General features: G+C 39.4%; 1 protein-coding gene across 2 annotated transcripts in view; it reads right to left on the bottom strand.

Moving 5' to 3' along the window:
* The window catches only part of RORA (RAR related orphan receptor A), a 558,534-nt gene that overhangs the window by 153,169 nt on the left and 378,488 nt on the right, over nt 1–26,877 (bottom strand). For both annotated transcript variants that reach the window (XM_048866510.2, XM_048866507.2), the window contains exon 2: nt 8,902–8,931. In XM_048866510.2, coding sequence (XP_048722467.1) covers nt 8,902–8,931 — 30 coding nt within the window. The remainder of the gene's footprint in view (nt 1–8,901; nt 8,932–26,877) is intronic.

Raw genomic sequence — 26,877 nt, 5'->3', positions numbered from 1 at the left:
TACTTGAATGAAACTGGATTAGGCTCAAGAAGAACACGAGGATTTTGAGACCATACTGATACATCTGTGTTCAGTGTTGTGGCATTTCTCTGCCTGTGAAGTTAAAGCTACCCGGCGTACTTGGGACTATTCAGAACCACAGCATGCCATCTTGTACTCTGCTCAACCTCCCTCAGCTAGTTACGAAAGCAGCAAGCCACAAACACTGACGCTTCCTATTAGTTTTCACAGTGGTCACACTGCAAAGGAGCAAGAATGCCAAAAACAGATTTGGAGAACTCCACACTGTCCGTTTACTAGCAAACCCTTCAAGCTGGAAATGGTATTTCAACCCCCGTGACCGCCTGCCACTTGTAAACTCAGGTGTTTTCAGAGTTTGATTAGAATTTTAAAGTATATAGAATAGCACCTATGCTGAACTCTGAATTCAACCCTTCCTTCCTCCCAACACACATACTTTTTTTCTCTAACCACAATACTGACATTGTGTGCGGCTGCTACGAGCACCAAGGTGGAGACATTCATTTCTACAAGAACAGCATGAAGTCTAAAGCTAGGAGACACTCTTAATTTTTTAAAAAAGTTACCTCCTTGCTGGTGTTTTGGAGGCTGATCCAAGCCCGTTCAAGTCAATGGGAGTCTTTCCAGTGGCTTCAATGGAATTTGGATCAGGCCCTCAGTTTCTTTGCTAGAGTGCAGAGCACAGGATATAAGTGTTGTCCAGGCTCCACTTCAATGTGTTTCACATCAAGCAGGCTTCCCTAGGAATTACTGAAACAAAAGGAAGAAGGGGCCAACAGCATCAGTGCAGTATTTTGAGAGATTACTCTGGCAGACAGGTACCACACAGCCATAGTACTGTGCAATGAATGAATGGCCCCTGACTTCTTACAATAGAAACAGTGCTGCTTTTTGGGCAACTGACTACAGAATGGAAGGGATTCTTAAAGCATTTACTACCTAAGGCTGAAGACAGTGTAAAATTAATTCTGTTAGTTGTTTTCTGAACATCTTCCTGAATAATGGCTTCCAGCAGCTTAGGAGTTCATAGCCAGAAGTTATCAGCTATTTTCTATTGGTCTTTAAAACAGCAGCTCCAAATCCATCCTTTCAATAATAAGACAATATTGAAGAAAAGGTATACACCCATATTATACACTTCACACAGCAGTACAGTGAAATAAATGAAGTGTGAAACAGAAATGGATTTTATTAATTTATAATCTCCATTAGTGTGTATTAGAGTTGAGGAGTGGGTCAGAATTTACCTATGGATAAAATGCTGCACAATTTAGGAGTTTCATTTCACCTACTTTTCCTGCCTGAATTTCCATATGTAGCCAAATTGTACCTCTAAGGGACATACTAATACTAACAATTCCTCTGGTAGAAGCGGATTAGAGTCCTGACTTGCCAAACTTCATCTGCATCCCAGTTTGTTAGTCGCTATTCGGCTTACTCTAGTGCATCTGGTGCTCTGCAGACAAGACAAACAAGATCCATGTTATAGCATCCACCAGAGATCCCTGTTATCAGAAAGCACCGTAAGAGGGGGTAGCAAACCAATGTTCAGAGCCAAAAGTCATCCATGGCTAGATGCTGCTCTATAGACCAGCAGAACTGCTGAAGAAGTAAGAGGTGGCTGCACCGTAGCTGGAGTCCCAAGTAGGAATTCTAGCAGACTCAGCCAGAATTCTCCTAGGCTGTGCACAGGGCTTGCCTGATGTGCCACTCTTGCAGAAACTACAAAGTACTTTTAATGTCTGAAGCCAACTCTGCCTGGTGGTGAGGTGGAGTCTAACCAGGAGCCTACCCTCATTCAAACACATAGCAGCTGTGTAGAGAATAGAAGATAGCAGGGTCCCAACACACATCTGAACGTCTTGCTATCTTTGATGAAAGCCACACATCCAAGCCCAGTTGCTGTCATTGTGCTCCCAGCCTCATGCTTACCAAAAAAATTAATAATCAATCATTTAAATATCCTCTGATTCCACTTCCTTAGCTGGCAGGAGGAATCCTCTGTTAATCAAAAGGATCAGTTCATGCATGAAGGAGTGTGCTTCACTATTTCTGCCCCAGTATTCAGTGTTTTACCTATTTATGGAGAGAAGATAACTTAGCTTTTACACACACACTCTCTCTTTCTCAACAAACCAACCACTGAGAGGCTAATTTCAGAGTAACAGCTATGTTAGTCTGTATTCGCAAAAAGAAAAGGAGTACTTGTGGCACCTTAGAGACGAACAAATAAATTGGTTAGTCTCTAAGGTGCTACAAGTACTCCTTTTTTTTTCACTGACAGGGCTACTGTACCTGGGAGAGAATAAAACTGATTGATTACCGGTCAGTGCACTAAAACCAAACATTTCCCTATGACAGCTTCAAAAACAACTTAAACTTACATAACCAGCGGGTGAAGAACAGGTGTCCCCTGGCTCCCACAAGAAATCAAAGCCTAGAAAAAAGTTTTAAACCAGGAGAAAAGCCCTAGATAGTTGTCTCTAGGATTCTTCAGCAGGGCAAACAGTGCTTCAAGGACAAACAGGAAAGTAGCTGCTATTTGAGGCAACTTCATTATAAAACCATTTTTAATAAGCATTCTTAACAAAGAGAAGGAGCGTGCTGGCAGAAAAGCCTCCAAGGGCTCTTAAGGCTGCCCAGTTAAGTTATTAGGAAGTTACACACAGGGGACCAAACAGCTTTTTTATGGGCCCCAAGAGACAGGGTTTAGTTTGTCACCTGTTCTCTAGAGGCATAGTCACTAACAGCAGATACTGTTAACCATCAATTTTCTGCCTGTTCCCACTCTGTGAAGGAAAGTATATTTTTGCTTACTCTAGTTGGCACACAAAAGCACAGTGTAAAGTAAGCAAAAGTGTAATTTATGTACTAGGTATTCATAAGTCTGAGCAGTAAAGATGAATCCTTTGTTCTCTTCTTCCCTTTAGCACAATTACATAATTACTACATTTAAAGAAACAATCATAAGACAGGGAAGTCCACCAATGTTGTGACCAGAATGAGGACAGTATGGTAACATGTATAGTATAAGAGGGACACATGGAAGAAGAAAGAGGACTAGAGTCAATAAATTGCCTGACTTTTTGAATCAAACAGAACTGAAAACCTCAGTCTGCTTGCAATAGTTTGGTGACGACGATTTAAGATTATTTGAATATCAAGACCGCTGATGAGCCTGCTGCAAAGCTGTCCTCCCTCACTCTCTGACAAGCCATGCCCTCTTTTTAACATCCTTTGAGGGCTGAAGATAGTAAGGACCGGATTCAGGAACGCATACCTTAAACACATGCTTGAAGTTAAGTATGTGCTTAAATCCTACTGAAGTCAATGCTTAAGTGCTTTTCTGAGTCAGAGCCTAATGGAAAACTGGTGTAGGAGTAATGCCAGAACTTATTGTGGGGATGGTACAGGGAAAGCACAGAGAGGCAGCATCTATGGGGCTAGGAAGGAGCTGCGTGGGGAATTCCATTAACCAAACCTGCAGGGATTGATTCACTTCCATCTTTGTTAACCAAACTGCTTGATTGGTTTGTGAATGCTTTTGTTAACCAAATCCTGTGAGGCTCACATAGTCTTCACCTGCTTCAGCTATTGAACAGGAACTCATGCTCTTTCAGATTAGCACCCATTCTTTTAAAAATATTCCGCAACTGCCACTGGAAAACTAAGGGCTTATCTACATTTGGAAATCGTTATTCCACAATAATTATTTCCTAACAAGACCCACTGTAACATTCCTATTCTAGAACAGGAGTATCCACATGGGGTCTTGTTAGGAAATAATTATTCTAGAATTATTCTGCAATACATTGCCAAGTGTAGACAAGCTCTGACTCTGAACCAATATAGGACCGGCTACTTCACAAAGTAGGCATCACCAACCATGAAAAACTGAGTGGTGGTATGGAGACATCTCAGCAAGTATCTGCACTGTGGCCACTTAAGTAATTTTCACTGAATATGGTTAGGAAGTGAATTCAAGGCGCTGGAGGTGAAATGCTATCATATTCACTTATTACACTTCCATGGCTTGGCTTGAGCCAAAAGGCAGCATTACAAAATGCGGTATGGTGGCCTCTTTTTGTTCAGACTTTCAAGGTTTATTTTTTAAAAAGGGTCTCGAGCTGTTATAGTGGTAAGGAAAGTTTTGAAAATGTCAGCTCAGCGTAACAGATGCAGTGATGGCTGTCTGAGTTTCCAAAGAGCCTGAAACTGTAGGTTCTGGGAAATGTGAACTGCCCAGTTCATCTCAGTGGGTGTTAGCTATTATTATTGTCATCTAAGTGAATGCAGACATTGAGAGTATTTCTTTACTCATAGCATAGAACAGGATGGACAGACTTTTTGGCCCAAGGGCCACATCTGGGTATAGAAATTGTATGGTGGACCATGAATGCTCATGAAATTGGGATTGGGGTATGGGAGGGGGTGAGGACTCTGGCTGGGGTGCAGGCTCTGGGGTGTAGGAGGATGCTCCAGGCTGGAACCAAGGGTTTCAGAGGGCGGGAGGGAGATCAGGGCTGGGGGAGGGGCTTGGGGCATGGGGGGCTAAGGGGTTTGGGGTGGTGCTGGGGGTGCAGGAGGGGGATCGGGGTAGGGCAGGGGTTTGGGGCGTGGGGGTGGCTCAGGCGTGAAGGCTCCAGGCGGCGCTTACCTCAAGCAGCTCCCAGAAGCAGCAGCATGTCTCCCCTCCGGCTCCTATGCAGAGGCGCAGCCAGACGGCTCTCCTGCATGCTGCCCCGTCCACAGGCGCCAACCCTGCAGCTCCCATTGGCTGCAGTTCCCAGCCAATGGGAGCTGCTGGGGCGGCAGTTGGGGTGGAGCCCTCTGGCTGCCCCTATGCATAGAAGCTGGAGGAGGGACATACTGCTGCTTCCAGGAGCCAAGCAGAGCGGCCCCCAACCCTGCTTCCTGGCTGGAGCATCAGAGCAGGGAAAGCCCCAGACTCCACTCCCCAGCAGGAGCTCAAGGGCTAGATTAAAATGGCTGGTGGGCCAGCTGCAGCCCGCAGGCCGTAGTTTGCCATCCCTGGCATAGAAGAAGGCAGAGGCGGAGCATTTTATGAAGAGCAGTACAACCTACTCTAAGGGAACTGCCACTTTGGTGCCAATGGGGTTGGGCATGGGGGAGGTTTCAGCATAAATTTACCATCATCTTTTTCCCTGATCAAGAAAAATCAAAGTCCAGGGAGCCTAGCAGAGGCCAGAGAGCAGAGGCATACAAGCCCCAAGGAAGAGGAGCCAAGGTCAAGAGGCTGAGACAGTATGCGTCATCCTGTTTTGAACATCTGCTCAGTCTCCTGAAAACAGTGCCTCAGTCTCTTGTGTGGACAAAGCTTATTCTGTGGGCAAAGCTTGGAAGAACACCACTCTCTTGTAGGGTTTCTAGCATTGTAACTCACAAATTCCCAAAGGACATAAAATAAAGATGACATTACAGAAGCTGCCAGAGAGAAACAGTGTATTTTTATTTGGTGAGCTATAACCACAGAGCATTACTGACAGGTTGTACTAGCAAGAGCTTAAATCTCTCAGGTTTTATTCAGCTAATTAAATAGATGGGAGACATACGGCTCTTCAACAGTATTTTGCATATGCAGGAATACTTGTTTAGGGTTTGATTCAGAAGTGAGTTCAACTAACTAGCTGTCTTTTGCCCAACAGTTAAATTTCACCTAATACATAATTTATCAAAGACTAATACCAAGAAGACTACCACAAGACTATTTACTCCAGCCCAACACAATGGGTGATATACAAACAGGGCTAACCTGCTGCCCAAGATGGCTATGTTCCACAAAATCAGCCAAAACTTCCTGGCACGTTTACTAGACATGTGACATTACAACACACAACTCTAACTGGGTCAGAAGGTCATTAGAACTCTTCTTCTAAAATCAGTGATGGGCTTTTAGCCAATCAGCACACTCAAATGCCCCTGTACTTGGAGGAACTTAGTTTGATAGAACTGTGAACTTTTGCTGGATCCCTAAATAGTATCACATACAGCACCCACGTCACGTGCTGCTTGTAAGAATGCTTTTGGATTTTCCTTAGAGAAATCCTAATCTATTTAACTCGGCTTATTTTTGTTAAATTTATGCTCATGGTGATGAGCATGCTGTGGATAAATAGATTAAACATACAAACACAATGATTTGGCATGATTTGGCATACACAAAATGCTTGTCAGAAAAGAGTGTCAATTCATTTGCATATTATTAGGCTCCATAACAGCTCAGATTTGCTTTGTGATTCTTGCATCTGGGTGCCGACATGAAACTACACTTGTCTGAAACTATTCCACAATTGGACATTTTAATCTCTAAGCTGTTTTCTGCGCAATTATAGGAAAAAAGACAAACTTAGTGTGCATTATGACAAACTGTTAAGGATGCATAGTCTGAATAAATTCCTGATTGAAGAGAATTAGTCACACTGTTACTTAGTTCTCAAGAAGAAAAGGAGTACTTGTGGCACCTTAGAGACTAACCAATTTATTTGAGCATGAGCTTTCGTGAGCTACAGCTCACTAACACGTTAGTTCTCAAGGAACTTCAATCAAAGTTGAAGGAAAATTCTTGTGTTTATCTGCAAACAGTGACTACACAACAACTTTTGTACATTACTCATTTTATTCCGATCCTTGCCTAATGGGTAAGCTCATCTTTCCATTGCTCAGAAACTTTCTTGTTATGCTTCAGAGAAGCGCATAGAAACATCTGCTAGGTACCAATGTGCAAAGTGAGAACCACACTCTGCCAATTCTCTTTAAATTACAAACAAGTAGATCTTTCTTCATGTGTATGATGCCACAGAACAGGGCCTCTAATATGTGCTTGAGCTAGTTCATAGGGCGTATGTGTGATCGTTAACAGCACATACATTGTGATTGTGTCTACCACACATAATAGAACACAAACAAAACTTTGCTTTTCTGCAAGCTATGAATCAGAATATCTTTCACTGTTACTGATACAGAACGATACTTTCCCATCATTAGTCAGCACTGTCAACAGTGACTTAGCATAAATCATCCAGTACAACAAATTAGGTTTCCAAAACAAGAGTGTTTTCCATAATAGGCCCCAGACGCACAATCCATTAAAGCATAAGTGAGGACAATTCCTTATTAGTCTGACATGGATTAAGAAAGTCTTTCCTACAGTCTTCAGGTCTCTGGCTAATGAATAATTTCGCGTATATATGGCACTACAGAGTGAAAATGGAGAAGTGGCGTTCCTGACAGCGGGTCAGTCAAAGGCGCTACTGTATATAAAATATATAGTCTGGTGGTTTCAGCTTATTTCCAGGTGGACTGGAGTCCATGTCACAAACCACCATGTACAGTAAGCACAATCACTAGCCTCTGCACAAGAGAGGCCCAGGACTGAGCTAACATAAATTCTGAATTACTTACCACCTCTAGAGAGGGTGGTCCCTCCAGGCCAGGGTTGAGCTCATGGGCAAGGCTGTGCAAGGAAGCTGTCTGTACAATGCCTGGCCTGCGGATATACAGAGGACTTCAGTCTCCTGTACTGGCAATCTCAGTCAGTGTGAGCTCAAATATTCACCAAAAGCTAAGGGCCAAAATTTTCCCTCAGATGCCCACGTGTAGTTCCCATTTGTGTCAATGGAAACCACATATCTATACATCTAATGGGAGAATCTGACCCTAAAAATGAGTCTTTAGTACTACACCCGCCTATGCAGAGGACCATCATTGTGCTCTAAACAAGTTTGTGACATTTAACATTTCAAACAACGTGACATCAGAATGTCTTGTATCAACAAACCATAGACTATAAATCTGTTATTAAATTTGATAAGACATTGTTTAGTGGTACATGATTTTAAAGCGTGTTTTTTCTTAACATGGATATTTTAAAATGATGAATGAAATAAGGAGTGAAATTAATGTATAGTATTTTATGAAACTGGTTTCACCCTATGAAGCTGTGGTAAACACACCTCTAAGTCTTGTCTTTGTTAAAATACATCCTAACAAGTCTTGCAAAGCAGAGCGTATGATTCTGATACGAGGCATTCATCAAATTCTATATCCATTAATTTTTCCTCCTTCTATGGATACGTGAAATGGTGGGCAAGTGCAATCACTTCACTCTACCTGACTTCCGTGACATAATGATTTCGGAACATTGAAGTGTATAATATCACTCCCTAGTAACAAATCATAACATTTCCTCAGCTCTGAACTTTTGGCTCACTATGGAGTAAGAATGCGGGCTGATCCCAAAAGTAGCTGTCTGTGACAGGGGGGACTTGGAGTAAATATGTGTTCAGTCAGTGCACACGTCCATATAAGTTCCCACAATGTCATTTACTATGGCTGTGTATATGGATGGCTAACAGAAAAATGTCTAATTTCCAACCAGAATTCTCCTTAAGCACAAGCACAACATCATCTCACTTATAGACTAGTGGACAGAAAGGGGGAGGAGATTTAAAATAAAATTAAAAAAATAGGTTTTCATTTGAAGCATATCGCATATGTAACAGGCACACAAATGAAGGGAGATCAGAAGGTAATTGTCCTCTCCCTTGGCTTCAGTATACACTAGTTACCAGCTGACTAGAAAGGCACATACATCAGAACCCAGAGCTTTGCCTTGCCTCTTCAAACCCCTTCCCTTTCCTTCCCTTCCCTCCCTCTGCCCCACGACACACACACACTGCATACTCATTTTGATGAAATTTCATCCCTGGGCTGAACCACTCTGTCTTGGGAAGCACACTAGAGTTTGTAAAGTGGAACTTCCCCAGATCAGACAAGCAGTTAATAGTCTGAGAGGCACATCAGTCAGACTACCATGAATTCCATTTGTAAGAGAAGACCAAATCAAAAGGTATTACTTACATGTATGCGTCTTCTTTGTTACGGAAATACCTGGAGGGAAGAAATGATACCATTGTTAGGAAAGTCACCATTGTGTAAACTCTTTTGATACACATTTCATTGTTAAACTCTTATCACAGACATACGGCTGCCTCTAAAGAAGAGGGATGAACGTCACATTGATTTCAACATTAGATTCAGGAGCATCTCCCTTCTTTGTGTGCAGGTTTTAATGTTATTCTGTGTCCTCCTCCCCATAAACGAAGGCTCAGCTACGTATTCACTGAGATTTTGTTGTCCAAAAGCCTATTCAAGTTCAAACTGTTTTGAGACATGTGGCTGTTCTAAAAGGCACAAGACTACATTCAGAGGGCCTCCACCTTTTATTTCCCATGGTAAAGAATTCTCCCACATTCATACCCATCAATGCACATCAACCTACCTGCACAGAAAAGATCTGAGCAAGACAGAAATTCACTTGCTATGGCCATTAAGTTCAAGTTGTCTTTTCACTGCAAGCTGCAGGTCACGCTCATTAAAACCAAATAAACAGCATTATGAATACGGGCATTATTGGCTGCTATTCTAAGCTGGAAGCAAAATAGATATAACCTGTTAAATATATTGTTGAAGTAATAAAGATGTTTTTGAAGTATTGTTGAAGTAATAAAGATGTAAAGAGGCTTGTGGTGACAGTCAGCGGGGATGTTCCAGCTCATGTGAAATTTGAGACATTTTAAGAAATGCAACAAAACAAATGGAACTAGGCAAGATACATAATACCAAATAAAGACAATATTAACTCCGTTAAATGTCATCGGAATTCATGCTTGAACATAAACAGTGTTGTCTCCACTTTAGTAGATAACTGGTGCTCTACCCTGAGCTCTCAGTATTTAAGCTTCACTCTGCTTTGGGGGCATTCTGTCAGAGGGGAAAGAGACTACTGGAAGTAATAAAAGTATTTGAAATGTTTAGTTCATGATTAAGACCTGTAATGAAATCTTGGATTGGCTTTGCTTGCAATGTATGAAAGTAAGGCAGCTCTGTATCTCCTTAACCCCCAAAACAAATTTATACAGAAAGAGTAAGCTTTTATTTTAGCCCTATTGCTTGGTTATGGAACTTCTCAGCGAGACAAAGTGGATTCTAAAAATCCACAAAAAAACAGATGATGTCATTTGTAAATTTACACTTGACCTCTAAAGATGACATTTTCAAAGTGTCCCTATTTTCACACACAATTAAATCAATATTAAATCAAGCATTCAAGAATCGTGAGGCACAGGCCTCCTAAAAAAAAAAAAATCAAAAAAAAAAAATCACAAGAATGGCTTAAAATCACGAGCATTTTTTTTTTAAAAAAAAAAGAGTTTTAAATTACTTTATGGTTTTTCAGCCTTTAGGTTTCACATTTTCAAGATTTTTCTCCATAACCACAAAGAGTCAAATCTAATTTAAAGGAAAGCTGAGATTCTCACAATAACACACCTCCAGACTTTAACACCATATATCACAGAAGTTGGCAAAACTGATGATGAGACCTAACTCAGAGGCGCTGAACACTGCAGTAACACTGCAGCCTTACTTACTTGAATTTGAAATTATAGCCCTCAACAAGAACACCCATTTTTCCCCCAAGAGAGAAAGTCTTTGTTATTATTCGTTTTCTTGGTTGATCTACAGAATAGCACACACATCTCCTTACAGAAGTCATCACTACGAACTTTCCTAACATTTCCTTGATAGAAGCCCTCATCTCTGCTGTAGCTTATTTGACTAGCCCCTACAATCTTAGGGGTATTCTACTGAATCACACACACAGAGAAAAAAAAGAGTCTTTAATCTGAACACGATTTGCAACTCTCTCTCAGAACTCTAGTGCTAATAAATTGATACGTCAGTGCTCTTTCAGCATTATGAGAGCCATATGTGTACTCTTCTCAGAAAATAATGCTTTCGGTGAAATCACTTTGAACAGAGAGTGCTTAAGCTGTCACTTCTGATTACTCACAGCCTCATCACAATAGGGTTTGCCACAGCACAAAACAGACTTAGCTGTATTTGCTGACCGAGGGACTACTTTCTCCTGACGCATGAAGCACTGATGGAAATATCAACGTTTATATCTTTCTACTTAAAATTTTTAAACAAGTGTGGTATATTTAGCAAATCAAACGTATCTGTAATAATTACCGATTAGCAGCCGATAAGGCTTAAGATCTTTTACACACACATTTTTAGATCTGTTTAAAAACATACATCATCTGGATTGCAGTCAATGATGGTGTCTTCCGCAGCATTACAATGGCATTAGCTGTATATAAATCAAAGGTATTAATTTTAATTGAGCCTTTATTGAAACCAATTTTGGTACAAATGAAATCAATGTGAGTTTTGCCATTGATTTCAACAGGACTAGATTAAAATTAACTAGGAATCTTAATTATATTTTTAAAGAAGTATTTTTTAAATTTGTAAATTTAAAGATTCCTCCCACATAAATAATTACACATGGGGAAACTTTGAAAAGCAAAGCTACTGGGACATCCAACCAGTTAATCAGATAGGATACTTTATAACCACTGCTTTAACAATAAATATGCCATGCATTGCTAGGTCATTGTAGCATATCTTGTCTAGTATTACGATAGGAAAACAAAGGCATAGTGATTCTAACCACTTATGTTTAATAATCCCCTAGAAACAGACAATTAAAAGTGTGTTTTGAAGGGAAATGTACAAATAACTCTGAAGAATCTGTCGATATGAGGCATAAACTAAGCACTGTCATGAATTTTAAATCATTCACAGCAAATGCTAACGCTATTAATGTCCAGATTTCTATTTCTCTTCTATGGGCCATATCTCACTAGTTTTACAGAAGCAGTCAATTCCATTGAAATCAATGGGATCACTTAAGGATCTAAATCTGCAAAGTCTAATGCATATAATCAACTTTACTCACTGATTAGTCCCATTCAGTTTAATGGGATTACTTGTGTACCTAAATATTTGCAGGATTGGATGCTAAATTTGTACAATGGAATAGAAAATGGAATACAATGGAAAAATGCATATGGTAAAATGGAAATGGCATGGATGATCCACAACTCAGCATGGGACCAAACTCCAAGATGTGTCTAAAATAAAGCACCAGGTGTTATTTTTGTAAACAAGTGGGAGCATATACAATCCTTTGACCCCAATTAAAAATGCCATTTAAGAAAAACTCAAAATTGTTAAATCAGATTACAGTACGTTTCACTTTACATACATGGGTTCATTTTCAATGTGATTTTCTGAAGTAATGTGTGACAACTTAAAGAGATTATCACTGTCTTAAACTGCCAATTTTTCATTCTAATTTTAAAACAAAACCAAACAGCTTCAGTGTTGCTAATACAGAACGATTTCCTGATTTCAACTGGCCAGACTTCAAAGTAAAGCAAAGGAAATGTCACGAAAATACCACAGTATATCATTGCCATGGTTATCAGTGAGTGAAAGTTTCAATATTACACTTATCACGGTGTTTATCAATTCAGCAGCGTGACTGGACATTCCCAATCAATGCCAAATCCTAGTCAAGTTAACATGTTGCTATGCAATTCTCTATGTGGCAACAAGCAATTTCATTTTGTTTTAAGTGAAAAGAATTTATATGACACTCGTTTTTCCGCTCCCACTAAATATACATCATTTGCCATTATGGGTGATATTTACAAAAACAGGTTTCTCTATGGAATAAACTTGAGGAAGAATACCTAGCAACAGGGATAGGATATAATTTTGCAAGCAGTTAGCCATATGACCTTCACTAGCCAACTTCAAACAGAGATAAAAATGTCTTTTGAGAATAAAAAAAACCCAAACATTTTATACATCATAAGCCATTTCTTGGAGTTACTCACCCAGATAACGTCTAAAGAAGCATAATGAAACATTGCTTAGTCTGTGAACTCGGATTATTACTGCTGTTGTACAATTGTCAACTTTTCATATTTCAAGGGGAAAACTTCTGTACTTTGATGTAAAGAATGATAAGTAAAAAGTCCCATCTGGCAGAATTCATTATTCTCTAAAACATCCAAGGGAATATTTGCTTGAGTGCAGTAGTTACATACAGTTTTCTTAAACCTCTGAGAAAACTGTTCCAAAAATTTTTGTCTTTAGAAAGGCCTGCAGCAATGGCAGACCATGTAACTGGTCATCAGAATGCTTCAACCAGGATAATGTTTTATTTTCTTTACTTAATATTAATTTAAACTGACTTTATAATACTAGCTCAGCTCTTTAAGCCAACATTAGTTGTTTATCAATGGCATGGTTACAAAAAATCAGGAAGTCAGCACTGTAACTTTTGGAAATTCTGGAATTTAGTGTTTTTATGGCACATTATAGACCTGTCATTACAGAATCAAAAACATTAAAACTTTTTAACTCTAGGCTTCCCACCTGATGTATTGTGTAAAATCAGAAAGAAAATGTATTACAATCTTCCGGATCCTACTGTGTTTCTATCCATCCCTCCACTTCTCTTTTACTTTATCGTTGTTAGAAGCTAGCAATTAAGGTGGTAGATTATACATAACACTTGGGTGCTTGCAGAGAACCTCGAAAAGCAGAATAATAGACTTGAACGTACTCAGACAGGAATACATTCTTTTAGAATGTTTAACAATGGTTTATATAAAGTACATAGGGATCCCTGGCTCGAAGAAGTCACATGATCTTTCTTGGCACTGTTTTTATGATGGTCAAGGTAAAAGTAAAATGCACACATATATTGTAAATGCAGGCTGAGCGGGTCTGACCAAACAAAATGATGTTACAAAACAATGTCCTTGTCTAGGACAAAAGAGCTGTTAATGATAATCAGTACATATTACTGAAAGTGCTCCAAGTACTTTTGTTTCAAAAATTGTTAATGGACACTAATGCTTACAGTTCACTCAAAAGAGAAATAAATTATGTGCTAGGGTTGCAAGGACAACATACACTAGACATCAAACAATCAGGAATATAAGAACAATCAAGCATTCTATAATTACATAAAAGCTTTTTTAAAAAAATCACTTTAGAAATTATGAGAATAAAAATATTTTGTAAGGTTTTAGCTTTCCTAAAGCTTGCTCATACAGAAAAGGGGATGTCTAGCTGTTACCGATAGAACAGCAGCTCACCATGGCAAAACCAATTTCTATTTTGGGCTAGCTCATGCTTTTTTATTATAAAGGAATGGTGTACAGGGGGAGCACTCAATGTCTCTTGGGCTCAGATCCTCAAAGGTACTTAGGTGCCTAACTCCCATTGATTTCAAATGGAGTTAGATGCCTAAATACCACTGACGGTCTAGGCCTTTGACTCCCTGGTTGAACTGGAAATGCTGCATACTCTTCCCAGGGCTGGATGAAGGCCTGGGTACTTTGGAGTTTTAAGTTCCTGGGTGACACAGGAGTTTTAAGTTTTAAGTTCCACTTATTTATTTTAAAGCAATTTTCTAACCCGCAGAGTTAGGGAGAACAGCTTGGAAATGTGAACCAAGCATAATCATTGCAGTGATGTCAGCAGACAATCTGAAACAATTCCCACCCAAGCAGAGAGAGCCCAGCAGTTGAGGTAAGGACTGGGATTCCCCATCCTGCTGTCCCTGCCTCTCCAGAAGAAGAGAAGGGACTCCTGCTTCCAATCCTGGTGGGGAAAGAAGGGAGTTCCAGGCTGCTCTCTATGCCTCCCTTGCAACAAAGGAAGACACCCTGCCACAACTACCCCAAGGTGTGGTCAAGGTCACGATATAAGGGCAGGGCCAGAGCCATGGAGGGAGACATGTATCTAGGGCCCCTGCTTGCTCTACTCCAGTCCTGATTCTCCCATGTCTATAGCCAGTTCTGTTGACACCCTGCCTTATTTCTACCAATGGAGATCTGTTGTGGTTCTTAAAATTCCAACTATATTTGGAGTACAGATCACCCTTGTGTCCAGACAAGATTCTCCAGACATGTTGCTTAAACTCTCTTCCTCAGCTTCCCCATATGTAAAATGGGGATAGTATGAGACCTCCGGATGGAAAAACACTGAGTATTTAAAAAGTAGTTTGAGTATCATCCCCATTTTATGACGAGGTTAATGGCCTGATTTAAGCAAGTGCTGAGCACCTGGCAACACCATCTGACTTCCACTCAAGTCACTCCTGGTTTGGATACTGACTTACTATGTGATCTGGAAACATCATTTTATAACTTCATTTTTCATAAAGCTGAACACCTACACCTCAAAGTGACTTCACCTCTGAAAAAGCCAATAAAACTATTATTGTTCCTCCAGAAACCCAAAATACGCATCAAAAAGAACAAATGTCATTGTCGTTACAAAGGCTATTCTCTCACTTTGTAGAAACCCTAACCCTGAACATTTGCTGGTATTTGCTCTCAACGTTCCCACCTCATAAATTCTTACTGTCTCACCTCAGGTGCCAAAATTCCAGAGGGCAAAAATCTTGACTCTAGAGACAAATTTCACTTTCCAACCTTAAACGTTTGGTACTAGGATAATGCGACTATTACACACATGCACTGAGGGATAACCCAAACAGTTTACACTGATGCACAACACCCTTTATTTACCAGAAGAGCTGGCATGCAACATTCTCCCCAGTATATAACACTGGACAACCGGCCAGCTATATTTTTTAAAAACTCTTCCCATAAAGCATCAGCTATTGGCCACTGCCAGCAGCAGGAGAAACTTCAACACTGGTCAGATCCTGCACAGAAAATCTTCCTCGTATTGATCATGTGTCATAAATATAAAGGGAAGGGTAAACCCCTTTGAAATCCTTCCTGGCCAGGGGAAAGCTCCTCTCACCTGTAAAGGGTTAAGAAGCTAAAGGTAACCTCGCTGGCACCTGACCAAAATGACCAATGAGGAGACAAGATACTTTCAAAAGCTGGGAGGAGGGAGAGAAACAAAGGGTCTGTGTGTCTGTCTGTATGCTGGATCTTGGCCGGGGATAGACCAGGAATGGAGTTTTAGAACTTTTAGTAAGTAATCTAGCTAGGTATGTGTTAGATTATGATTTCTTTAAATGGCTGAGAAAAGAACTGTGCTGAATAGAATAACTATTTCTGTCTGTGTATCTTTTTTGTAACTTAAGGTTTTGCCTAGAGGGGTTCTCTATGTTTTTGAATCTAATTACCCTGCAAGATATCTACCATCCTGATTTTACAGGGGGGATTTCTTTATTTCTATTTACTTCTATTTTTATTAAAAGTCTTCTTGTAAGAAAACTGAATGCTTTTTCATTGTTCTCAGATCCAAGGGTTTGGGTCTGTGGTCACCTATGTAAATTGGTGAGGCTTTTTATCCAACATTTCCCAGGAAAGGGGGGGTGCAAGTGTTGGGAGGATTGTTCATTGTTCTTAAGATCCAAGGGTCCGGGTCTGTAGTCACCTAGGCAAATTGGTGAGGCTTTTTACCAAACCTTGTCCAGGAAGTGGGGTGCAAGGTTTTGGGAAGTATTTTGGGGGGAAGGACGCATCCAAACAGCTCTTCCCCAGTAACCAGTATTAGTTTGGTGGTGGTAGCGGCCAGTCCAAGGACAACGGGTGGAATATTTTGTACCTTGGGGAAGTTTTGACCTAAGCTGGTAAGGATAAGCTTAGGAGGTTTTTCATGCAGGTCCCCACATCTGTACCCTAGAGTTCAGAGTGGGGGAGGAACCTTGACATCATGAAAGCAACATTTCACACTTCTTCACTGCAGTGCATCCCTGATTTTTGCTAGATCTTGACTGAGTTAACTCCAAGTTAACTGAACGTCAGTTATGTCCCCTTGAGTTACTGAGTCAAGCTTTACTCCTGCAGAGCTCCTCTGGAGTGGATTAAACTCTCTGGTTCCCCTTAATGGAGAATGCTGGTGTAACTAATTGGGAAAACTGATGAGCTGAGCCCCAATTTTAAGCAAGTTTCTGGTATCCGGCACTTGTTTTCTTGGACTTGCTTTTTCTCAAGGAGGGTCTTTCAGACCTTTAAGTATTTTCTTTTTCTTCCATAAATAAGTAATGAAATAGATAAGAAAAAACAGACAGACAAAACATATTAAAAAAATCTCTACATTTTTATATGGCAACTATCAGTGTAGTATATATTTCTATACAGTTGACCTAAATTTATTTTCCCTATTTGTACCTAGTGTATTAAAAGTAAAATATAATTTAGAATTGTATCTAAAAAAAAGAGGCTTCATAGGAAAACTCTGAATTAGTTTTGTTTTAATGACTAGTAATTACACAATTGACTGAGCAAACCATGAAGTAAGGATTTAAAAATAGTCTTACAGTGCAACACAATTATGGCGAGCGAATTCAGTTTAATGTACAGCATTCTATAAATCCCCCCCCCACCATTGTTCTTCAGATAAGCTACAAAACATAAAGAAATCGTACATCTCTTAAAAAGAGGCCTTCTTATTATAAATTTTATCCAAACTGTGAGTCTTACTATAAGCCATCATTTTATATAGTTTTAATTATGACAGTAAAATATTGCCACAAGCGACAGACTCTCTCTCTATAAGCCCTGTACCTTTTCCTTGCAGTGACATTCAAAGCACAGAGTCTCCTTCATTTAAAGGAGCTGTCCTATCATCTCACTAATGGGAACAATTCATTTAACCTGCACTAGATATACAGCCAAGGAGCTCTGTAATGTGTGCAGCTTCCTGAGGGGAATCAGTCCTTATGGTTGGCCCTTCCTGCTATTTGATTCATTGACTAGAGTTCCACTTTCTTTCCACTTTGTCTGATTTTAGACAAAAAGGACATTCCAGAAAATGTGAATTGTTTAACGATTAGCATCATTTTAGCAAGCTCACTGTTTGATATGACCACAAGCAGCTCAATACTATGAAGCAATGGGAGCTTCTTGATTTCAGACATATTTGTTGTATTTTGAACATCTTATAGCCCATATTACTCCTCTGATGACAGTGTGGGAGTTGCTTCTTCTTGCATCTTGGATTATAAAAGGTTAACTTTTCCTGATTGTTCCCCTGACCTTCTGCATAAAACAAAAATGCGAGCATATATTTGTTAAAAGTTATATTTAGAAGCAATACCTTATTTAATTATGTAGTCTAAAGAAGTCTTACATCAATACACAGAAGAGGTACAGAATGAGTTGAACAAGCATCTCTGCACTGCCCTATTAATGTACACAGCAGTGCCAACCCCAAGCATTCAAAAGTCTTGAGGCAGGCTGTGACGGGGTCTATAAACCCCACACAGACGAGGAAGGTGCCAGAGAAGCCCTGGTGGTAGGGTTGACCCTGCCCTTCTGATCCTGTCAATCTTGTATGATAGGGAGAAGGCCTTTAAAATGGAGGAAGCTGCAATGAGCGGGAGGGAAAGGGGGAGACGCAGGATGCCCTAAGCAGCAAACTGCTGGAATGACTCCTGAAGCCATGGAGAATGCAGTGGACTTCCAGAGCAAAACAGGCTATTTTCCCAACCTCCCACCCCCACATGTTGGTGCTGGATCGTTGGCATATCAGTTTGACTTCAAGTATCTGGAATCCTTCCTGATGAAAGTCACTAAATATGTATCATGTTGATGTAAAATATCATTTCTTTAGATTCATAAAAACATGCAACATTAATTTATTTAGTCTAATGCATTATGTACATTACAAAATACTTTAAAAAGTCAGAAGAACTGAAGTTTGCTTTAACGCTAGAGAAGACCCCAAATCAAAACCACAGAACACTTCAGGACTGTGGGAAAGTTCAATTCTAGATCTATGCAGCTAGCCTCAGTCTTTGTAAGAGGTTGAATAAAAAATTGGATCAAAAACCATGGTCAGCTTTGCATGTTGAAGCAAACTCTGCAGGTTGGGCTCATCTGTATTAGAAAACTAAGCGCTCTCTCTGGATTTAGTCAAATATGCCCATGTCCTTGGATTTCTCTAGATTTAATTCTAGGGGTCATGGAGATTGTTATGGTTTCAAGTAAAGGACACACCTTTCATTATCCTACACACATAGCTGCATTACCATTGTTGTTTCCCAAAACAGTCAGAACGCTGAACAGACAGAGGATTTCTCCCCATTCAAAATAAGGAAATATGCTCATTTAAAAGAAAAATATTGGTAGGGTCTCTGAAACAGCTTATGTATGGGAAGTCTAATCTGTACACTGACCATTACATTGGATTATCAAATACAATTTACTAATGAATTAAAGGGAGACTAATTCTCTTGCATGACATAATACAAATGCTACCTCTTCCGTCCCTTGATGCCAGTGGTTACTGCAAATACTGAACAACTGCAGGCAAAAGGGAGTCCTCCTGGAAATCCAGCACTAAGGCATTCGTATGTTTTTTAAAGGAATCCGCATCAAAATAGTACTTCAGCTTCTGCAGCATTCAAACTGCTGGGCAAAATTAGGATAGTGGGCAAACATTATAAAATGTTTGAATAAAGCCAGTATTTCTTTACTGGCCACTGAAAGTTCTGTATAAAAATGGAAAATAGCATTGAACATTTTGATTCAAAAGGAGGAGGGAAAGCATTGACTATAAAGATGAAACTGGATTTGGCATAGACTTCAGAATAATGATTGAAACAGTCTTTGAACTAACCTCTGAATTATCTACTGGTTTGGGAATACAGCAAATTGGTAGATGCTGTGAGGTAACCTGTATTTGTAGAATACCATACTATGTCTCTGTACATTTGTTGTGCTGTATGTTGCTAACCTTCTGTTTACTAATAATGAACGGCAAGGTGCTTAAGGAACACAGTTAAGATGGTAATGGACAAGATCCACTTTTATGATCAATGTTTGAATTGAAAATAAGGGTTATTTCTATGTAGTCTTTATTTGAGCTTCTTGTGGTACTGTTGATTTAGTCCTGGTGCTGTATTTTTACTGCATGGAGATATAGAGATAATAGTTATCCTTTGTATAGCTTTGGTAACACTGCTGAATCACCAGGGTTTTTCTATACTATGGTGCAAAAGGGTGGCTTGCCTGTGGAGTGGAGAGCCTGGGGCTAAAACAGCCCTAATTACAGGACAAGTCACACTTGGGTTGAACCAGTGGCCCCAGGGTAAAACGCTGCAGGGATGGGGTCTGCAGAGTGAAGCTGCAGTGGGGGTCTGCAGCAGTTCTCGAAGAAGGCACAGTTCCTCAGGAAAGGGGGGGGGGGGGGAGCTGTGCCCAGCTAAAGCCAGGATAGAAGATTTATTTGTGTTTGTTTGAGAACATTGTTAATTTAATTAAAAAAAAAAAAGACCCTAAGAAGGGCTGTGACTGAAAGAGAGACTCCGGAGTTTGTTGCAAGAGGTCTGGTGAAGAGGAAAACAGGTTGGACACAGCAGAGGCACCCTGGCCACGTCGGGGTGCTCAGGTGGTGGCTGGCCCTATTCATTGGGCCTGAACCAACACACACACTTGGTTGTGGTAGGGGGCAGGGTTCCAACTTCAAATCTCAGAGCTGTCACATCCCTGGAATGAACTAACCAAAGCCCCTCAGCTCAAAACTCTTGAACTTTCAGGGGGGTTAAAATTCACATTGAAATATTGCAGCCAGAGCCTGGCCCATGTCTAGTATTTCTTGACCTATGTCCATAAATAGTACTACTTATTCAGATAAAGATACTTCCCAAGTTTAATATACTATTTTCATCTAAGGTTTAATAGAAAAATAATTAGGTTTGTAACACGAGAAACTCAAATTTCTGTCACATATGTATCATTTAGTTAGTGACATACTAACACAGCTAAGAATAGATACATTAGAAAACAATATTTTAAAGAACCAAACAGCGCTCCCATTTGACTTCTATTGACAAGATAAATCTTATCAGGTATTTAATTTTGTTCTCATTAAGTTGTGAGGTTAATGGCTTTACGGTTCAGTCCATGAAAGAAGCAATGTCAGGTATTCACCTTGAGAAGTTATCTTAGCAGAACTACATTCAGGCGTTAAGCCCATTGTAAAATATAGTACTAGGATGTGTTGTAGAGCTGCATATCAAAGAGACAATTGTATTGCTGGCTGAATTCCAGTTTGGCTTCAGTGCATATTTTCTTCAATTAACCCTGGTGCACACAAATTGCACATAGGCACAGAAGGATTCCCCATTCTCTTCAAGACTGTACATAAGGGAAGACTTCACATAGATGGAAATCTTCACACAAGTTTTGCATAGAAAATCTTTCATCAGCACAGTAGCTAAAGGGCAGAAAAAAATATTTATACAGCTGAGAGAATGGGGTAACTGTCTTAATAGTTTAATCATGGTAATGCCTTGGAGAACAGCAACTTTCTCCCAAATTCTGGTTGTTGCCACCCTCCAAAACCAATATTCAAGCCATTTCTAAGCTTATAATACATATCTTGTTTTCTCAATTGCATGCTTCTCCTTGTCAATACAGGTAAACATAAGAAATGTCTAAGCACTGCTGGGATACTATGGTGGCTGTGGAAAGCCACCTGCTATAGGTCTAGCAGTAATACCATACTGTAGAAAATCACTGGCTCCTATGCCTGAGTGGCTTGAACTTGTATATATTACCTGAAAGATGGCACCTCTAACAGCCCAATATCAACTAGTACAACACACGGACATTGGTTCAATACTGTCTAAGGAAGAAGTGTACCATCTATTGAGTTACCAGCTCCATTTTAACACTCAAGCAGTCCTTGGAGATCTCCCAAGGAAGTACTGACCCAGTATAGCCCTGCTTAACTTTTGACAAAAAACAGGAATGCAGTAGCAGGTGGTATATTTGCAGACTACAATTTTTTTTTGCCAATTCCTTATGTAATTTATAATCAAATTATTATTATTATAATTTGCTCCCCATAACAACTGCATGTAGTGACTAACTAGCAAGTGCTTTACCTTTCAGGTGGAGTTGTAACATTTGCAAAGATATGAGCAATGCAGTGAAGGAATTTTATAGTTACATTGAAGTAAATTTGAAAATATGAAGATTTATCCCATATCAGAAAAGTATTCAACTATACAAGGAATGCTTGGTGTGCTCTCCTTGCAGTTAGTGCAGATATAATAATACTTAGCATTTACTTTATTCAGTGCTTTACATCTTCAAAGCACTGTGCAAACATCTCAAAATCCGAGTGTTATCCCCAATTTACAGACAAGGAAAGAGACACAAACGTAATTATAAAAGTTGCTCAAGCCCACAGAGCTGGGATTAAAAACACATGGGTGCCTGGCTCCTAGCTGTAGTCTTCATTCACAAAGGTATGAGAGTAAGGAGTTTCTCACTCTGTCCTCTATCCCAATGACTCCTTCTGCTTATGTGGTGACATCCTTATCTTCTCCCTTTGGCAACCATTTCATAAGGCATCAGAATGATTGTGATGTCACAAGATAAGCATTCTGACATCACTGAAAAAGGGGGCACGATAATAAAAATAACCACTTGTTTAATCAACAGACATCTTGGATTTGAACACTGGGCCTATGTCCTGGAGATAACTCTCATAATTTTCTAACATCACATCAGGAGTCTCAATTTGGGACATTCTCCAAAAACACAAAGAATGACTCCCAATATCACCGGCATTCCCCCCTCCACCATTTTGCTTTTGAATATTTTGTTTTGTAAAATGATGATGGGGAAAATATCCTGATTTACTGGATTTTTTTTAAAAAAGTTGAACCATTGTGACTGCAGCTAGTATATATTTAATCAATATGGGTGCAAAATAATATCAGTGGCAACTGTGAAAGCATGCTAAATAAGAATAAAAAAATTAAGAAATAACCTATGGAAATTAGTCTAAAATTTTAGGATTTCATTCTTTATTAAAATCTTTCTATAATTTTTTAAACCATCCCATAGTATTTAATAGATAATTACGGCCCTGCTACAGAGTTTTCAGTGTTGTTTTTATAGTCTTATAGAATTTAAAATTCTGTCATTCAAAATCCTATTGGGCTGTTCCATAAGGAAATGTTAGTTCTAGTGCGAAATCTTTTTTAAAAACTATGGGGAGAGTTTATTGGACTGAATTGATCTCTGGTGTAACTCCGCTGACTTCAGTATGGTTATAGTATGAATGAATTTGGCCCATTATTTTTCGAATGGAAACAGCAGTGGACATCAACTTCTTATTACAATTGGGGGACTATTTTAACCCTAATTAAAAGATAAACAATATTCTCTAGCAAGGAATATTTTCTCTTTGCCCAATGGCTCTGTTATAGATTCTGAAGAATGGTCTTTTTTCAAGGAGTATTTATGATCTGGAAAGTCAATTTCTTGTGTGCTGCTTGATTTATCCCAACCGAATACTATATCACCAATGTGCTTGTAAATTTGACTTTCATAATTCTTCTGAGATTAACTGTCTCAAAAATGGCATCTTTTCAGTAGGCTCTCTCCATGGTAACTTTTTGAATTTTAAAGACGAGTTCCCTTTCATTTCAAAAATATACTGAATTTCAACTTCTCATTGCTTTGCTCTCCTGGGGAAGAGAAGCAGATTCTATTATGTCTTGATCAGCTGTGGATGAATGGGGGGAAATAAGGAGGGGGAAGGAGCTATGCTGAGGACTTATGCAAAAAGTGAGACTTGAATATAGCACAAGTAGCACTTCAACACTTCAGACTCCTTTAGTGCAGAGCTCCCTGGAGAGTTCCGTTTAAATCACTAAACTTATTTCAGGGAAGGGGAAAACACCCTAGAGAAAACTCTGTCGACTCCAGCAAAATTAATAAACTGGTTGCCACTGATGGGAACTACATTTCTTGACAGGAGTTTGACAAATTTGTAATTCCCACTAAGCCATCTTGTGAGCACTGTACTTGTTGCTATTGTTTTTGAACAACCGTTTTACACTACTTTTTTTGCACACAACAGGGGTGATAAAAATTGGGAAGTGCAATGCCATTTCTAATCTATAAAGCAAGGCTGTTATGACCAATCTGAAATCCTGTCATCCAAAAAGAGTATTCTTTTCTCATTGTAAAATGTTCACATACTAGAAAAAAAATCACTTTTATTGCTTAATTGATCACCTGAGCTTCTTTCAACACAAATGCATAACATAATGGAAACTGATCTTAAACACAACTCTAGAAAGAATTACAGTTGAATATTATAGTACGTTAGGTTCAACTTTGCAGTTCTGACCCAGGTAAAACTCCCGCTAAAATGAATCTGATGTCTCTCCTGCTGTGAACTGGAATTCTCTTATAGGCGACATACACTGACAATATGGGTTAAATTAATCTTTGATCTAACTCTGCTCAAGCCAAGGAGTTACACAAGGGGTGAATTTGGCACAATATGTTAATACATGTCTCCTCTCCATACTAGTTTTCTATATTTTGCATTTCTCCTTATGGTGAAATGTCATGGCAAATCTTTTACTTTCATGTGCCTTTGGATGCCAGTTATATTGCAGTATAAAGTCTGCTACATTGTTATCATGGCTGGGAATTCATGGCACAGTCAAAATGTCTTCAGATCCCTGTGCATAATGAAACTAGTCAAAAAGATTAACTCCTTTGCTGAGATGATTATCTTCTCGTGCTTAAATCCAGCATGTAAAAAATTACAGTGGTCTGAAAAATACTGCAAGGTGATAATGAAATGTTTTAGCCCTTAAGTATCTTTTTGACCTTTTATAATAAAAAGGTTTCCGAAATATCTGAACTACAGTAAATAATGAAATCAAATGTGAACTTAAGAGTGAGTGGTTTTCCTTTTTATACCATCTGTAGAAAGGGACATTTGCGGTCTCAGGAAGATCAATATCTACAGACAGAATGAATCAATATCCCAAAAGGTTAATATTTATATTTTCAAAATATAGAGACTTTTGTATCATTCTAAGTTTTTCTTTTGGGGGGCCGGGGGGGAACAAGGGGGAATGTTTGTTTGTTTTCATTATTTAGGTTGAATTTGCCACCATCATACAAATGTCATTTTCTCTCAGATTGCAGTATAGCTCCAGTGATCCTGCATCCTCATTGCCAGGTTAAAATACCATTGACAATCCTGAATGTACAAGCTCAGACACAGTTGCACTGACCCATCGGCACTTTACCAATAAGAATCCATTAGGAAGGTCAAAGAGTCTGCCATAAAAGCTCTATTTTTAGTAGTGAAATATCTGCATGGGGGATGGGAGAAGTGTTATTTTAAATCAAGTGAAAGTTTGCTGTCCTAAAAATACAATACGCAAAAGTGGGAACAGAAAGGGCTGCAGCGTTGGAGCTGGGGGCCTGTGCATCTGTCCCGCCAGTCCCCCGGTAGATTTATAATCCTATTAACGGCAATTGGGTGGCTATTACTGATTATAATACATGGTAATAAATTTGTGTAACAAATAAAATATGTCTTATCCTCTGCTGTTGGTAATGCACACAGGTTTCACAGTCAAATCAATTGGCTCATGGTAGGTGCTTCTGAAGCCAGACTATGGCCCAGGGACTTTGAATTAAATTGCTGGGTTAGCTTTCAATAGAGCCCACTTATGCTTTTAGCTTTCTAACTTTTTTTAAACTTGAAAAAATTCAGCAGAATCTTTTCAACAAATATTTACATTAAATATGGGAAATATGCAGAGCAACTTGGCACAGAAATAGGCTAATTTTGGTACTAAAGTGAAGGAAACAGCCCAAATTCAACACTCTTTTTCAACTGACTCTGCTCTCTTTTCCTTCCGTGTACTGAACCCTCAGGAGCTTAGCTGTGTTATATATCCCTTTTCTTACACAGGCTGATATGGTCTACACAGCATGGTTGAACCTGCCAGATTTAAGTTTTGTGGTTTAAATGTCAACAGTGTATAATTCAAGAATAAGAATGGTTTTGTGGTATGAATAGTTTAGCACTCAGGAGATCTATGTTCAATTCCTTGTTCAGCCAGAGATTTCCTGGATGACTTTTGGCAAGTCCCTTAATCTTTTTGTGCCTCAGTTTCTTATCTGTAAAATGGGAATAATATACTCTGCTCCTCTGACCCTGTATCTTGTCTATTTCGATTGTAAGCTATTTAGAACAGTGACTGTCCCTCACTAAGTGTTTGTACTGATTTCAGTTGCAGCCCCTAGGTGCTACTGTTATATTGCTATTCATACCCTATTTGGGCAAACTTCAGTATCTCAGAGTCATCACTAAGACAAACAACCAATTATGTAGAATCTGAGAAATATGGTTAAAGGAAAAGATTTTTCAATTCATGGCTGCACTTTATACCAACTTCCCTTGCCCCCAGAAGAAGCTGGGATCAATCTCCAATCACCGTTAACTGGCAAAGTGGCTATGGGAACATTTAATTCTTTCCTTAAACTTTCTGATCCCTGTAGACAGCATTCCCCTCAGGAACTCAGAGAGAGCTTTTGCAAATGCTTGGGAGCAACAGGAAGGCACTGTAGCTGCAAAAAGACATGAATATCTCCAAATAATCCCACACTAGTTATTTTCAGGGCTCCAGGGAAATTAAACAAGGGGTGGGAGGAAGAAATAACCTGGCTCCTTCACATACATATCTCAAATTTGCAACACTAGTGATTGGAGCCCAAGAGCAGAATTTTGAGCAGAATTTTACTCTGTAATTCATTTTAACGGCATCATATCCAGGACTATCCGACTTGGGGGGGGGGGGAGGGGAGGTGACTTGAGCGTGGGAGGACAAGGCAAGGGATGGGGGAGGAGAGATTTTGTGTTTGAGGCATTTAGATTTAAGAGTGCTCTTCACTGACAAGGTATCTTATCTGAGAGAGGGCTTTGCTCAGCTGCTGTAAAAACCCTCCATATTTACTCAAACTCAGCACATTCCCGGCAGAATCAATGAGCTCAACAAACTCTAAACGTTCTAAGTACTATCTTACAAAAAGGTATTTCCATATAAAAACTTACTCCAGGCAAACACAGGGTGTAGGATGGCTTGTTCTGGCGCCAATTTAAAAAAAAACAAAAAGACTTTTTAATATGTAAATGTAG

The sequence above is a fragment of the Caretta caretta genome, chromosome 10, assembly GCF_965140235.1.
Source record: "Caretta caretta isolate rCarCar2 chromosome 10, rCarCar1.hap1, whole genome shotgun sequence".
Classification (NCBI taxonomy): Eukaryota; Metazoa; Chordata; order Testudines; family Cheloniidae; genus Caretta; species Caretta caretta.
This window is presented reverse-complemented; position numbering and strand designations above follow the sequence as displayed.